The following is a 16,844-nucleotide window of genomic DNA, read 5'->3' on the forward strand; positions in this document are numbered from 1 at the left end:
ACGAAGATTGAAAAGGCGGAAATGAGCCTAACCGTCTATATTCACTTCATTTTAGAATGGAGGGTTATTCTGTCCGTAATTTAGTCGTCGCTTTTATGTGCTTTTGATACGTGTGACATGTACTAATTGACTCTTTAAATAGCGCAGACAGAGGTTTAATTCTGTGAACATTTCATATTTCTATACATTAATTATCTTGGCGCTGATTTTGCGGACCCATTTTCCTTTGCTTACCAATGCCGAGTCGATGCTTTTGTAGATCAAAGGAGGACATTTTTGCTTTATACAATAGCATTGCTTCGAAATTGTCAACAGCAGTTCATTCCGTTTGGTACGTGTATTATACCTGGTAATTTAAAAGTTTACAGAACAATTTGGGTTGAATTACTGAGTGTTGATTGTGATGACGACCATATTCAAATCGGGGAAAGCGTTTATAGGAAAACTGTATAGATGTTTTTTATATGAAAAACATGCCATGAAATATATGACATATGACATTTAAATATTAAACTAAATGTTCAGAACGAATAGTGAAAACGAAACCTATTTCTCAATGACGTAAAATACGTCGTACATGAACTTAAATGAAAGTTTGCTTTGAGTAGGGCAGAGTTATTACTCTGATTAGCAAGACTCCTATCACTGTCAGGAAAAAAGTACCAATTTGTTATTTGAGGGTACAATTACTTGTCACTGGGGCTGCACCCTCAAGGGTCTGCCATTTGTACCTTAGCTGTAGGTAAATGTACCATTTAATCTAATAGGTACAGAAATGGACTCTGAGGAACATCCGTAAGATACAATCAACATTAATCTTAATGGTACACAAACGTTTCTCATAGACCATTTCTGTATTTTAAAAGGTACAATTACCTACAGGTAGGGTACAACTGGCAGACCCTTGAAGGTACAGTCCTATAACAAGCAAAGGTACAAATTGGTACTCTTTTTTCTGACACTATACTGTCGTACAAAAGCTAGGCCTATATGATATACAGCGGGTATTGTAAAATATTTTCAAGTTTTTTTCTAGGTTTTGCTGGGGGAGGGGTAAGTTCTGTTTAGTTCTATTTTAATTTTATATTTAGACAACATAACGCTTCCCATTTCAGAAAGTCAGTGTTTTCCAACTTTCAGTACCTTTGCTATACTCTCAGAAAAATGGGTACAGCCCAGGTACAGGTTTGTTCCCCAAGGTACAAACAGCACTAATGTACTCTCAATGGTACAAAAATGCTCCTCAGGATCCAATTCAGTTCCTTAAAAGATACATTTACTTACAGCTAGGGTATAGCTGGCAGACCCTTGATGGTACAACCCCAGGGACAAGTAATTGCACCCTCAAAGGTACAAATTGGTACTGTAGGGGGTGCTTATTCGTAAATGATTGTTGACAGACTGATTAGCTGGACTAGTCACCAAGAAAGCATATGTGGAAATGAATCATTTAAATGAAAAGAACATGTGTAATCCACATTAAATATGTTGTTTAACATAAATTTTATATTTTTACTGCATATACAGCAAAAACAGTGGACATGCTAATTATAAATTGATAGCACAGCTGTTCCAGAATTTCATTTGTATACAATGCAATAAGGGATTGGACGATGTTTATTTCTCTTCCTGCAGACAGGGCTACAATTATCCATTCACACTCTCCAAACCAACACCAAGGTAGTTAAGTATGGTCCAAGATCTACATTGAGATATGCAGGATTCATTTCAACTGCATACTTGTTGTCAAATGAGTAAATAGTTGAATAGTTTTTTTAATTACTGATATAGATGTTATTCTTTCAACTAGGCCAATTAGGAATTAATTTCCTGTGGTCCAGTTTTCAAAAGTTAGACCTTAGCAGACAGTAGTGCTGATGACATAAAGTAACTGGGCTTCACAATAAGTTTTATATTTAAAAGCATTTACAAAAAAAAAAAATTAAAACCCATATGCCTTGCAAGCTATAATCATATTCTACAAATAACCACAAAGAATCCTTCTTATACATAAATATAACTACGAAATACAAATCTTAATTTATTTTACAGATTTACATTTCTCAGTGATATACAAAACAGTCTAGCTGCATTTGTCTAGAATAAAAAATCATGGGCCGTATTCCCCTTTCCACACACACACACCCTTAAAGCTGAAAACTGCTTTTCCCACTCAACAAGATCAGCTGATCGTCTATCACGTGATATGGTGTTGAAGGTCAATTTTCAGCTGCAATGGAGCTGTCGGAGTTTGTGCAAGAAGGTCTTCAATACTTGGCAGATTCGGGATATTTTAACGACAAGGCATTTGCGGTTATGATAGAAGTGGCTTTTCGCAGCTTACTGCTCTCCAGTTCTGACGACACAGTCTTAGGTGAGCACCTCGCTTTACCCTTCGCCTTTGTGTGTGGGGATTTCCGGTCTCTACTCACACGTGAAGAAAAGAACATCAGAAGATAAATACGCTATAAACTCAGAACTCGTGTTGAGCCGAATTTACAGCCTCACCGAAAAAAATAATTATTCGAACAAAACCGGCGTCTTTTCATTGCAAGACCGAGGCCTTGTTTTTTCGTGCAAGCTGTTGCGGTATAGCCTAACACAATCGATTTTTCTTTACGACTTAAAATATGCAAGGATCTTACCGCTTACACGTTAAAAGGTGAAGATCGTGTTATTTGGTGTAGACTTAACGTAACAACTGATCATCAATTAACGTGCATAACTTTAGTATTTTGATTCCTGCGCGTAACTATCCGTCCGCTAGCTGCTAGTCCTTTGTTTCCGAGAAGCACTTCCGTGTGCTGCTAAGGGGACTGGCTACGTCACGATGTCACAACGTGTCTTTTTAACCCGCGTTAACAAAGACCTTATCATTATAGTAGTCGGGGCTTTTATGGAATAACGGTTGTAACCCAATGTAAATGCCCTGTCGTTTTTCTGTGATGGACAAGTGTGAACGATGCTTCTTCTGATGCGCCGTGTTTAAATCAATAGCGAATGAAGTTAAACATCAAGGAATCCTGAATAATGCGTATAGTAGACTACGAAATAATATTGCTAAAAACATATTCAATATTTTTTTCTGTATAATGTTTATGAATATAATGTATAAAAGACTATATGAACAGACGGATTTTCTCCTGCGTATGAATGCCTCTAGCTAGAGTATGAATTGGAATTTTGCTTTTGGAAAAGAGTCTTGTTTGCATTGTACATTCGCCGAGCAAACAGACCGTTCCAGCGTACATATAACAAATTAACGCGGAGAACTTGGTTAGGCTCACAGGAACTGCCTTTGTTGTACAGACAGCAATTTCCACGAGACTTAAAAGGTGATTTGCCACTGAAGCTGATTCTCATAGTGCATGTTTTAACTGATTTGTGAAAAAGGCGAATAAATAAGCAACCAAATAAATGAAGTACTTTAAGGTTAACGACCTGTATTCATTTACATGATCTGGCATTTAAAATTAATGACGTTAAAAAGAAATGCAGCGAAGAAGTCGCACATCGAGACGACTTCAACTGCAAGGGTCCTCCAGTACTGCGGCCACTTACAGACGCTCCCCAGCACCGTAATTCGCAGCATCCTTTCTGCGCTTACATGACCTTTCACGGTTTTGCACAGTCAGACCTGAACAGGGTACGCCCAGTCAGTCGCATTGGAAGAATTGATGTGAACCAAACATATATGAACCACACAGCAACCACCTAAAGTGTCTTGGGTTCATTCACCAAGCACACTGAACTAACACAGAAAACACCCAAAGAAGCAACGGTTAACCTGCGATTCACTGTCATTCTTTATAGGGTTTCAATGCCACTTTAGAACAGGAGTGTTTCAAAAATTGAAAATATACCGGAGTTATCTATACATACTAGATGGCTGGTGATTGAATGTTTACGAACGTGGAAGCATAACTTCACCGATTTAAATCCATATGGTTATTATGGGCAGTGAAGAAAAAGCATTTTTTTTATTTACATTGGAATAATTAGGTAAATGTGCCTTGGAGAAGTGAGCGTATACTTAAATCATGTACATTATTTACGGTTTAATAAATACATTTTTATGATGGCGGGTGAAACATGCATAGCTCGTTTAGTATTTCCTGAGATTTTTCTATTTTGTTTCAGACGGACCAAGAACGGTGCTTATTTCCTTCTTTTTTGTTTTAGATAATAACGAATTGAAACATATCGAGCAGACAGTTGTGAAACACTGCCATAGCGCGGTTACCACCTGCATATTGGAATGTGTCAAGCAGAATGCCGACAGATCTACAATATGGTAATGTAGTGCCTTTGCCCAATGCCAGAAATATATTAAAGTAAAAAAAAAGCACCAATTAATTTTGTTTGTATTTTTTTCAGCACCTGTCTTGAAGATATTAGGTTTGACCCTGAGAGAATAGACACTTTCTGCAGTTTATACCAGGTGTGGGCTTTTTACTAAGGGTAATCGCAGTATTTTGTCTAAACGATGCACAACACTGAATTTCTGACTTCATGATATGCATTTTCTCTAATTTTGTCTTCTAGAAACACAAAAAGGATTTGGAAAACGTTTTATCCAGGTGACTTCTAGGTTCTGATTGTGCTAATGCCAGTGTACTATTTGCCTCAGTTGTAGGTTGCTTTAAACAAAAGTGTCCCTAAAAATAAATAAATGTAAATGTGATTGCTGAATGAAATTTTCCTAACACGTATCTGGTTAGAGCAACTATGTAATTGCATTCTATTCTTCATTTGTAATTAAAACTTCAAAAACATTGTGGAAGTTCTGTTAGGCTTAAATTTTCATTGCTTATTAGTTTTAGAATGATGTTTTTAAAATAATACATTTGTGTTTTTTTTTCCTGTATTAACATTCTTATACTTTAGCATAGGTAGAGGCTTGCCACATATAAATGATGCTTCGTGGCGTCTGGAGTATCAAATAAAGGTATTTCAAAAAAATAAATAATAATAACGTAATAATTAAGCTATGAGTTGAACTTGAATAACGTTTTGTCCCCCCCGCAGAATAGTCACCTGCACAAAGTCAACCAGCCTTCGTATCTGATCACCCTCAGCACTGAGGTATAGGTTTTTCTTCAAGTTCTATAAGGCCTATTGTTTACAGTTGTCTGCTTGCCCATGTGGCAGATTCTAACTTTCTGACTTTTACAGAACAGTGGCTCGAGGTCAGCTGAGGAAGTGAATTTCAGCTGTAACATGGAGCAGCTTCAGGTACGTGCTTTACGTCTTTCATGGAAGGAAGCCAGTCCAGCCACAAATGTTCTTCATGATAATAAAATCACATTCATATATTTTTTTTAAATACTAGAGTACAAGATAAAAGTTTAGTAAAAGTTTTTATTGGAAAATACATATTTCATTTGAGTGCACTTCTGAGAGTGTTGACACATTGCCTGTTTCTCCAGTCATGTATTTGTATAACTTTTCTAAATTGCTGCACAAAATAACTGAACCGTTTAATAAGTTTAAATAAGTGATTTAATTTCTTGCTTTTTCTTTGGTCGGTATGAAGTTTGGTCATTTGGTTGTATACTTTCCTGGAATGTCAGAAATAAGATTTAAATAACAAAATATCCTTTTTTCCATGGCAACCCAGAACTTATACAGTAAGGTCATGTCTCTAAGATAGGCTTTGATCTTGCTAGTTTTAAATATAATATAAAATAGTATTCAGTACTTAGTTTGTGAAATCATTTTGAATGATCGTAATGTTATGTCCTGTGAGCTGTAGAAATTAAAATATTTTTTAAATGCCTGTTTGCTCACAGTAATTTAAATGTTCCTTAATTTGAAAAACCGTGCCAGTTAAATTGAGAACTTGATTAATTTCGCGAAAAATTGTTCGGGTATTTGTTTTATTTTGGCCTATTAGGAAACCTCGCATTTTTAAACAAAATTTTAACTCATAAACTTCAGCGTGACAGAGTTTTCCCCATGAAACAGCTGTAAGCTATCGGGAAGTAATTTGATTGTATGTGTGGACATTTCACTGGAATATTGGGACGCATGTACAAAATAACTGGTAAGTGGGCTGGATAACGTAAGATCAACTGAGATATTACCGCATTTTACCGCATGAGCTCCTCCAGGACCGTCGTAGTGTTTAGGTTTGATATTTAACCAAATCTTTGCTGCTTGTTTTTTTTTTTGGAGGTATTATAATGCTAAACTAATGCCATATTTTCTCAAATTACAAACATTAGGTTGGAGAAATAAAAAACCTCGATTTTATTTTCTTTTAATTTAATTGATTTCTATTGGTGTGTAACTTTCGCCTTAGTAATGCAAGTTCAGTAAGTGACAAAGCATGGGTCGTTTTTTAGTTAAATATTTTATACAAATTTGCATAGTTCGTTTTTATATTGTGATGAAATTTCGTAATTATTCACATTTGTCGTCTATAAGGAATGCGCATTTTTACTGTTTTTCGTCTTTTTTATGTGTTGTTCCTATATACTTAGCTTGGGTTTTTCAGTTAATATTCTGTCGACGGTGGACGACTACAACTTACTGAGACATGAAACTTGACAATGGGCCTTTGAAATCAATAAAAAGAATGAAATCACTGTAATGTTCATGCAAAACCTGGATATTCCACCCTTAAAATTTTCCTTATCTTAGTAATGACGCATGCATTGGCCGGTGATACCACATGTGTAATCATAATTGCAGACTGTAGATAGTGTTTTACGTTTTTTGTAGTTTGGACACACGTCTTTATATTTATCTAGGATCTAGTGGGAAAAATGAAGGACGCGGCAAAGAGCCTCGAGAAGGCTACACAGCTCTAAAGGCAGGACGGATGCACCCAGGGAAACACTAGTGAATTCTGGCTTGCCGCCTGACCACTATCTGGCACTGAAGTTCAGCCGACCAGACTTCGTTGTTTTTTTCCGCCAACAAACCACATCTATTATCAGTTGATGATAAACTGTTTGGACAGATAACTTTGTAAAGCAATAAAATATACTTGGTTTTACGTCTCTTGTTTTATGTGCGTCATTGTCTCAATTACATGTATGTAAAATTTTGTGGGAAAGCATGAATACCGTCTTTCACTCTCCATAATCGTACACCTAAGTTGAACACTGCCCTGAAATTATTCACTTGTCACACGTGAAATACATTATTCATTCACAATAATGTACCTTCATAAAGTAAAAGTAGGCCTAAATGAATAGATACCGTCTGATATGCATGACCAATGTGACGTGAATTAAAATTGTCGTTTGACCACATTTATTTCGAGAGATCATCTTACGAATATTTTTTTAAATTCCAAATAGCCTAATTGTTTTTCAGCACTAAGAAAATCTGAGCTGACACTTGCGGTCTCTTTCTGAATATCATTCTGTCCATAACTTTTAATTTTTATTTTAGTAGACCTATCCTGTGTAAAGACTTGTAAGATAACACTATACGCAGACTTGTAAGGTGCACTCTCAGAGAAGTCCTATTGAAAGCCTTGCGTCAATCTTCTTGTTTACGGTCTTCGTAACGCCGTCGGAGGATCTGAGCCTCGTAAACAAACGTGACGAACGAAACATGCGACCTCAGGCTACAGCACATCAGGCAGGACAGCCACGTACTCCGCTGCTCACACAAACAAGCCAATGAGCACGACCTGAACAGCGCATGCAGCCGTGCGCGAAGTAAAGCACGATACAGCATGCATATTGTATTTACTGGTGAAATTAACAGGAGCCGCAGATTTTTCGTAGGAGGCAGTGCACATTGCAAGGGAAGTACTTTGCTCAGCTTTGCTCGTCGAGGTAGACAGGCAACCTTTCCAGACATTAAAAGCGCCCATTCTATTGTCTAGACTACTCCACTGAAGGTGCCACGGGTGCAATCGAAACCTAACCATTAGCCGATATACGGCAATCCAGTGGCGGGGACGGCGGGAGGATTCAAGTATTTGTTTATTTATTTATTTAAGAATTGAAGATTGATGACCTTTGATTACACCGACACTAATTCCCAGGCCACCCTTAAGGAATGAGACCACGTGACTGAGCGGGGCGGTCGAACTACAAGCCATTTTGGGGACAGTGTCAGTTTCCACTGAATCACCAGCATTGCTTTTTTTTCAAAGAAGTAAAATTCAGATCGGGCCAGCGAAGGGGAGTGATCACATCTCTTAACTGGACAGGCATTACTGGAATCTTCAGAAAACGCTTGCATTCCCCTTGCAGAAGGTGGGAGCTGTAGAAAAACACGGTTTTTCGTAACTAAAATGAGCTCGGGGTTGCCTTGCGCTTATTGCAATTGACAGCGGCTGCAGCTCTTTTCAAGATGGCCGCTTTGGCTCGCATTCATATTCTGCTGATCGACTTCTAACTTTCATTGTCTATCCGTGTCTCCTTTCACTATACAGCCCTTCTCTTTATGGGTAAGTGTTATGCGAAATCTTTTCTTACCGACAGATTAATAATGCAAGAGCCGCGTGAATGCTTTCCCTATTTTCTGCCTTAAACGTGAGACGGTATCTGTAAGATGCGAGGCTCTGACAGTGTTTCAAGCATACCGCCCGGACTCAAGTTTGCTACGCACAGTGCTTTAAATTTAGTTCTTTTCTTTAACAAACTTAGTCAACGTGGTTTCTAGCCGATCGGATCACAAAAACGAACATTTAGGCTATCGGTCTGTCGTATTGCTTTTGTCTTATTGTTCTTTTTTGGTTGTTTAGACATTGAATAAAGTCGGAGATCGCGTTAAATTAAGAGCAAAATGCGTCAAGTGTTTTTAAAAGCACCCGAACAAACAGTTCTTGTCATATCTAGATCTTAATATATACCTGTCAATTTATACGTATGGGATCTACATGATGTTAGGAATTCGGTAAAATCGTTATATTAATCATAGGTTGTCAGACTTTGATTTTATTAACTTAAATTGTGGCGTGGTAACCCAAGGATCTGTATGATCATGATCCAAGACGTTAAGTAGCCTACATGCATTTGGTGTTAGAATTTTTAACTATCATGTACTGAGACTGTTTAGATTGTTGGTGTTGCAAATATTTGGGTGACCATCAGTATAGCTAGTTTTTTACGGTTTTCTGAACTGTTTTGGGAGTAAACACGGGGTCGACAGCTGCAAGCCTTCAGAATTAAATCAATTCACAGATTAGATTCGGAATAAGCTGCATAATCGTGCGTGTGCTTTTATTTTCATTTAAGCTTGTTTTTCCATTGCATTTATGTCCAGTAGTGCGCATATCTGTGGTTTGCTGTTATTGACAAACTATTAGCGAGCGTTGGCTTGGTTTACAGTGGACAAAGCTCGCGTTTGGATTCGTACTCGCAGTTTTACTTCGGTCATGAGAAATGAACGGTTCACGTATTAGGCGCCCCCATGTTGTTCATCTTAAATTATTTATGGGGGGGGGGTCCCAAATGACCTGAACACCACTAATAAACATGCAGTGTGTAATCGCTTTCACGGTAAAGGGGCGTCTAAGAACGGTGTAGCCTAAAAGTTGTCAGCTGGACCCTTTTCGCGAATGTGTTTACATCGGTAATGGTTTTCAGGAATCAGATCTACGCGGGCTTTTGTGGTTTCTGCAACCGCACCATTTTAACGTTATTTTGTAACGTTTTGCGTTGTGATTGACATTATTCCAAGCAGGAGTGGCAGAGATGATGAGCAAACGATTTGCAATTTTGAGAAAGCTGAATCTGAGTGCATTCGTAATGGCTTGATAACTGTCTATGGTTCGAAGATAGTGACAATAACTGTCAGGTTACCGATGATGTGGAAAAGCATTAGTTCATTAGACCTTTATATAGGACTGCGTTATTTTTTATTGTGAACTTGTGAGGTGGTATGCTTTCCACTTTCATGTTCCTATTCGGGCAACAAGGTATACGTGATTGTTATACCAGGAATGGAACTTACAGTATCTCCATGTTTGAGATCACCCTTCATTGTATAGACTTATTTCTAGGATTCACATGTCAAAGACTAACAGTTATCTTGAGTCTTTCCGATTGGTCAAACCTACCAGATTCATTATTGGAATGGTGTGTCACGGCAACAAAAGCATTGCTTGTGTAGCTAGAGATGCACTGAAAGTTGTGTAAACATCGAATAGGATACTAAATCGGCTGATGGGGTAAAAGACTTTGTTTTGGATATATATGTAAGACTGGAAATTCTAGAATATAGGAGTTTTAGGAACTGTGTTTAAAAAGCCTTAAAACGGACTAGTTTACATGGTAACTAAATTAAGTCTGTGTACCTGGTGTATTCAGTGCGGTGTGTATATATATATATATATATATATATATATAATTTTTTTTTTTTTTTTGGTGTGGTGATATAAAGCTTTTGCTGCCTAGCAATGAATGGATGTACAGCCGGTGGCGCAGTACGTACGTACACATGTTTCAAATTGTTATTAAAGGCTTACTGTGCGTACAGTCTACTTTAAAAATTGTATAAAATAAGACTGGCAGCTCTAAATAAGCTGATCGTTTTAAACACCTTTTGAAAAGCGGCGGGTCGGTTAAATGTATGCGGGCACCGTGAGGCTCAGATCCGACATGGTAACAATTTCAGCCTGGCGGTTAATAGGGAGCCTGCGGTAATGTGTTAATTTTTTGAGACGACGTCAGCTGCACTGCTCGTTTCAATTAAGAGTAAATCTTGTCGTGGTTCTCTGTTATGTGTTCCTTATAACGTTTTGTGTGTCTGTAATGAGGGGAATGTTTTTTTTTCGGATGTAAGCTATGCCGATCACCGTGTAGCCTAATAATTATACAGTTCTAGGTTGTATTAGACAATCTGGGGCTTCGGCATTCATATTTTATGCTTCATTATCTGCCTCGTATGTTTTTTGTTTGAAGGTACTTGTTATGTTCCTAAAATACGTATATTGTGATTAAACGCGAAATGTTGAGCACTGGCGACGTACACAAAGCCGCTGTGAAGCGTTTTGGAGCGGACCTCCCTCCGCTAGATGGGATCGGTTCGCTAATCACGGTGGCTATTGTAGAGGACAGCGGCAGTTTGGACACTGGTTCGGGTAGTGTCCGGTCGAGGCGGTTTGCCCGTTTGTGGGTCCGGTTTTATGAGCATCTGTACGAGCCACGGCTCAGTTTGCAGTCAAGGGCAGGGTGCCAAGTATAAACCAAGTTGCTATAGCAACAGTAAGGATGTCGCCGATCATAGCGAAGTAACTCTGCAGCGAGCGATCTTCAAATGGCACAAATGTTTTTTTACTCTCGTTTTAGTCAGTCAAAAGTCTAGTCAACGTGTCTTTATTGTCTCAGTTGTGTCAGGCATGGGTCATATACGGAGATGAAAATTCATTGCTCTTGGTACATGTGATGGAACATATACCGTGAAACACCTGATTAGGTAGAAGAGTGTTTAAATAGGCAGCCACCAGAGCTGCTGAATTAGCTGTAGTCTGAACTAGGCTTGACGTCTGATTTTGCTTTTGTTGACTTAGTAAAGAGTGCATGAAGTTATGGATGAAAGTATACTTATGTTCTTCAAATACTTTTTGCGAAGTTCTTTCTGCTTTATGGAATGCATTTATGTTAAAGATAATACACCTTGCTGTTGTACTATGGAAATAAAATTGTAAATCTGTTTAGGAAATTTCCCAGCTCTTTAAGGATCAGTGAATTTAATTTGAGCTAATGCAGCATCTATGTAAAAGCCGTTTTATCTAATTATTTCACCTCCACACAGGACTTTGATGTTCATGAGGATGCATCGAACAACAAGAATTAAAATTACCGACCTAAACCCACACTTGATGTGTGTGTTGTGTGGTGGATATTTCATTGATGCGACCACCATAGTTGAATGTTTGCATTCATGTAAGTACCAAATTTACCCAGTAAGCCTCTAAAGATAATTTAGTATCTTTGTATAAATCAGAAAGGCTATCTTTTCATTCAAATTTAATGCTAGGGACATTGTAATCAGTCTTGAGAAGATGTCCTTGCATAACCATTTACCACCTCATCTGTCATTTCTTCCCAAAATGGATCCAGTCTGTAAAATGTGCATCGTCCGCTATCTGGAAACCAGCAAATACTGCCCGATTTGTGATGTTCAGGTTCACAAAACCAAACCACTTCTAAATATTAGGTAACCTTTCAAAATTTCGTTTTGCATCATGATGTATCTCTTGCTTTTAAGAATTTGTGCCTGCCTTTTTGTATACATTTTAAATGATCCTTCAAGTATATACTTATTACTTAGTAAAAAAAAATATATAGCCCTAAGCCTGGAATATTTCTTATTTTTATTTTTTTATCAAATAATTATTTATGTTAAGTGAGGAAGTAAAGTTTAAAATCTGTTTTCCCATAAAACACAGCAAGTTGTTACAAAGTTAACAATGCAGGTGCATGTATTGCAAGTGTTACTCATTCATATATAATGGAATAGATGCATAATCTCTTTATTGTAGGGCTGATAAGACTCTTCAGGACATTGTGTACAAGTTGGTACCTGGCCTGTTCAAAAGTAAGTGCAGCCTTAAATTTGTTAGCATTCTGTGTTTGATTTATACACTGAGGGAAAGTTTAACTGGATAACCTTTGCATGTTTCTGCAGATGAGATGAAACGAAGGAGAGATTTCTATGCAGAACATCCCTCAGTAGATGGTAATGTTCTCTTTGCCAAATAAAGTTCACAGTGTTTTCCTTGTTTGAATAACATGAGTACTAGGGACGAAATGAGGAATAACCACAAGCCTTTTTTAAGGTCCTCGTGTACTCGTTCTTGTACTTGACAGTATTAAAGACGGAACAACACTTTTGCTGATGACCCAGTATATTGGCATTACTTGGATAGTCATTATTTATTACAGGCAAGAGGTTCTAAAGAACATATTTTAATTGTGCTCTGTTTTGTTCAAAGCTGCTAATGGATCAAATGAAGACCGAGGAGAGGTGGCAGATGAGGACAAGAGAATAATTACAGATGATGAGATAATCAGTCTTTCCATTGAATTCTTTGAGCAGAACAAGTAACCAAGCATTAAGATTCTTTGTATTTGTTATGTTGGGAACTAATATGATGGTCATTTATTGTATTTCTGCAGATATATTTGTTCTAGAAATATCATATATTTATAATGAGAGACAGTAGTAATAAATGTAGCATTGAACTTCAATGCGCTTGTCCCTGTAATTTGTTCCTAAGGTGTTTATGGTGTTTTTTCCCCCCTTGTGTGTGACAGGGCAGAAAAACAAGGGAGTACAGAAGAGGGAAGAACAAAAGAGGAGGTATGAATCATATGTTGGCATGGAGGAAAAAAAACATGCGATATTCTTGCTGCTGTTTGTCTTTAATGCGAAACTTGATGCTTTGTAGGTGAATAACAAGAGGTATCTTCAGTGTCCTGCTGCCATGACAGTCATGCATTTGAGGAAATTCTTAAGAAGCAAAATGGATATTCCGTCCACGTTTCAGGCAAGCTGTTTTAAATATCAGGTTTTTTTGCTGTCTTAAGTGACTGAGATCCTAGCAGTACACTACATGCTTTGCCAAATTTGTAATTTGGTTTTATTCAAATAACATGAAATTGCTTCATTATACAGAGATTATTTTTACTGCTGTTGGATGAAATTAATGTGGGGAATAAAGTTAATTTCTGGGACAGACCAAAAAAATGTGCTATTTTTCGTGCGTTTTGGGGGAAAAAAATGACATGCTGTATTGATCACTGTGTTTAAATGTTTCTGTGATAACAGTGTAAAGAGTAAACATTGTTTTATTTATGTGTAATTATTGGAAAATAAGCACTATTATGCTATAAGCACAACTTATAGCAGCCTTGGTGAATTTGGGTGAATCTCTCCATAATTTAGATTGAAGTCATGTATGAAGATGAACCACTAAAAGATTACTACACATTAATGGACATTGCCTACATCTACACTTGGAGGAGGGTAAGAGATTTAAACTGACCATTTTGTATAATATTTAGTAAAATGCCTACTTTGGCAGTCTGTTTTGTTTTTTCAGGATACTGTTTTGCCACGTGGTATAACTAGGGTTTAAGGTACAGCTAGCTCAGTGCTTTTATATTTTTTTTATAGAAAGATAAAGGGATTTCAGATTTTGTTTTAATAAATGGTTGTGTTTTCTATCTGTCCTCAGTGGATATGTCAGATACTGAAAAGTATTAAGATTTGTATAAATTTAGATATGATGCAAGGAAATTTGAAGGGACTGTAAAGGTTTGTCATTTGTACAGTACTTGCATGTTTCCTGTAGGCTGGCTAGCTCAGCACAGGGCAACAAAACATAGGATGAACACTTAATGGGACATGACAACAGCTAGGTAAAATATACTTAAGTAAACATGGATAAGAAAATGTGGATGTGTCTGGAAGAATAAATAAGGAAATTATGTGGATTGTAGTATTTTTTGTTGTTTTTGTAGTATCCTTTTAGGAAACGTGGTTCTATATCATGACTCACTTTTTCACAACTGAGATATGAGTTACTTATTATACACTCCCGTAGTGTGTGTGTTTTTAATGGGATAAACATTTCTGCCGGCCATTCTATCTTATAGCCTTGCAAATGACTTGTGTTTGCAGAATGGACCTTTACCTCTGAAGTACAGAGTACGGCCCAACTGCAAAAAGCTGAAACTCAACCACTCCCAGGAGGGCCTGAATAGCACCAGTCGGTCCGAGATGGAGAGCGACTCGGCGAGTGACAAAGCCAGCAGTCCTAGGGGGGTCCCCTCTACGTCCTCATCCCTGCCCAGCCCGTCGACTCCAGTCCAGTCTCACCATCTCCACTTCCCACACATCTCCAGCACAGTCAACGGTACCACAAAGGCGCCCAGCCCGAGCCTACAGTCGCCCTTCACCAACAAAGTCCACAAGGCCAACCTCATTGGCTCCTCCACAGGATGATTTCACAAAGGCTGCGCCACCAAAGCCAAATCGCCCAGCTCTATACATGTGCTGCATTCTAGGCGCTTTATTTTTTAATCACGTCACTGTAATTATGTATGTGTACGTTTTTATAAGTTAGTGGACATCGTATCTGTACAAACGGCTCCGAGGTACCGTCTCGCATTTTAACGAAGATCAATACTGAAGTATACATTCGGGAATTTCGGATGTGGTCAACGTAACGCATAGAAGAGGCGTTAAAACGATCATATAACCACTTAGGTAGAAGGCTTTGTAGAACCTCCGCTCCCTGACCCCTTGCCTTCTGGACTGTTTAACTAGACAGTGTTGGGTGTCCTTTTAAAGTTTATTTAAGCCCTTTTTCCACGATATACACGGCCGGGAAATATTTTTACCTACGAAGGCAGCGTAGATTGCAAACAGTCCAGAAGGAAAACTCAGAAATGACACTTGAAGAATATGTATGGCTGGACAAGAGTTTAAAATCTGTTAAATTAGCCTTTTTAAGAAGCGGTATGATAAAGGGCGTACGAGGTACTTTCAGCTAAAGGGGAAGGGGAGACATTTCAGATTGCTTAAATTCGTGTAAATGATCACAGTAGTTTCAGTTTAATGGTAATCGATTCTTTCGCTCACGTATGGATGGACCGTAGCTAGCAAGATAGCTGGGTCGGAAATGAGTAATTGTCTAGAATTTACGTAGCCCTATTTACTACTGTTTAATTTTTATTTTCCTTTTTACGCAGAGGAATAACGAACGAAGGTCTGCTGCGTGGAATCCTCTGTGTAAAAGTTTAAAAATCATTTCATGCTAGAGGGAATGTTTGGATGTCTCCACAGTGTTCTACATATGTGTATTGATCGATTGTATGTAAAGCTATTGCATTGTTACTGTTGCACAGTATAAAATAAACCATTTTACATTTCGATTACTTTATTACTACTAGCCAGACGCTTCACTCGTATTCCGCACCCCTTATGTTCTGGAATTGCCGTTTTCTTTTCGTTAAACGCACTGTCAGTGGGTTTGAGTGACTGAAAAACGAAGGCAACCTGTCCGAAGACTTGCTTCCTCACGGATCCTTCTGTTTTAGTGGATTATATGGGCAGTCATTATGGCGTAAATACAAGTGGTCTGGTCTTACTGCTGGTAAAACAGGGTCTGTGTGAATGTTTTGCTCTTAATGACAAGTTGTTCCAATTTCTTTTCTTTTAAGTCACTAAATTCACGTTAAAGGCCGCAAATTGCTGTCGAATTCAGGTTCACACGCATGCCAGTAATATCATTTTAACATTTAAATTAGGGTATTGATTTTTGTTTTGTCTTACCTAGCGACCTTGGAGTAGTGAGCAAATCAGACTGCTATAAACTACCTTGAAAGTTGACCGACTACTGCATTCAGCGAATGGTCATGCTTGTCATACGGCTGCAGGGCAAAGAGTGCAAAAGTATTTGTATCTGACAGTTTAAACTGTCATTCTTTGCAAAGGGAAATGGCTCATTTTGTATATGCTTATTGATATTATTTTAAATTCATTCAATATATAAAGTATTGATCCATGTAACCTGTTTAAAACGCCACGTGATTTACTGAATTAATTACATTGTTGCAAACTGTTCCCTCCGCGTCAATAAGCATTTGGAGCATCAACTCAGCTCCACCCGATTCAGTAGTGCGGCACATTGCGAGTTTTGCACTGATTACGTGTTCAGTTTGATGACTTATGGAACTACCCGTCATTTACTGCAGGCACCAGCTAACACGCCGACGCATGCGCCTTAGGGTGTGCATATTGCTGAAACAATATTCTCAATAATTGAATTCCCCTATACCATCGCTCCAGTGATCACTGTACCAAACCTCACTGTTATTTAGTCTTCACCCAGAACGAGTCCTTTCATGGACTGAGACACT

The 16,844-nt window shown here is 38.0% G+C and overlaps 2 protein-coding genes and 1 long non-coding RNA gene across 5 annotated transcripts; 2 read left to right on the top strand and 1 right to left on the bottom strand.

The window, feature by feature from the left end:
* Nucleotides 1-1,484: 1,484 nt before the first annotated feature.
* LOC111837858 (uncharacterized) lies at nucleotides 1,485-2,811 on the bottom strand. Its single transcript, XR_002836754.2, has 2 exons — nucleotides 2,646-2,811; nucleotides 1,485-2,424 (listed from the first exon to the last, which is right to left on the bottom strand). It is a non-coding gene; the product is annotated as an uncharacterized lncRNA (long non-coding RNA).
* On the top strand, nucleotides 2,172-7,003 carry commd3 (COMM domain containing 3). The gene is made up of 8 exons (XM_023800273.2): nucleotides 2,172-2,374; nucleotides 4,183-4,294; nucleotides 4,378-4,441; nucleotides 4,546-4,580; nucleotides 4,888-4,948; nucleotides 5,029-5,085; nucleotides 5,176-5,235; nucleotides 6,756-7,003. The coding sequence occupies exons 1-8, from the start codon at nucleotides 2,236-2,238 to the stop codon at nucleotides 6,813-6,815; spliced, it is 588 nt and encodes a 195-aa protein (XP_023656041.1). The 5' UTR covers nucleotides 2,172-2,235; the 3' UTR covers nucleotides 6,816-7,003.
* An 893-nt stretch (nucleotides 7,004-7,896) lies between these two features.
* bmi1a (bmi1 polycomb ring finger oncogene 1a) lies at nucleotides 7,897-15,865 on the top strand. 3 transcript variants are annotated; one of them, XM_023800269.2, is made up of 11 exons: nucleotides 7,897-8,222; nucleotides 8,402-8,416; nucleotides 11,728-11,858; nucleotides 12,036-12,132; nucleotides 12,458-12,513; nucleotides 12,604-12,654; nucleotides 12,911-13,019; nucleotides 13,233-13,278; nucleotides 13,367-13,465; nucleotides 13,864-13,944; nucleotides 14,602-15,865. In XM_023800269.2, exons 3-11 carry the CDS (start codon nucleotides 11,735-11,737, stop codon nucleotides 14,923-14,925), a joined length of 987 nt encoding a protein of 328 aa, XP_023656037.1. In that variant the 5' UTR covers nucleotides 7,897-8,222; nucleotides 8,402-8,416; nucleotides 11,728-11,734; the 3' UTR covers nucleotides 14,926-15,865. The 3 variants fall into 3 exon arrangements, with proteins under 3 accessions (XP_023656037.1, XP_023656038.1, XP_023656036.1); XM_023800270.2 differs by lacking the exon at nucleotides 8,402-8,416 and having other exon boundaries at nucleotides 7,898-8,222; XM_023800268.2 differs by having other exon boundaries at nucleotides 7,907-8,416.
* Nucleotides 15,866-16,844: the final 979 nt, after the last annotated feature.

Source organism: Paramormyrops kingsleyae, chromosome 1, assembly GCF_048594095.1.
Source record: "Paramormyrops kingsleyae isolate MSU_618 chromosome 1, PKINGS_0.4, whole genome shotgun sequence".
NCBI classification, from domain to species: domain Eukaryota; kingdom Metazoa; phylum Chordata; class Actinopteri; order Osteoglossiformes; family Mormyridae; genus Paramormyrops; species Paramormyrops kingsleyae.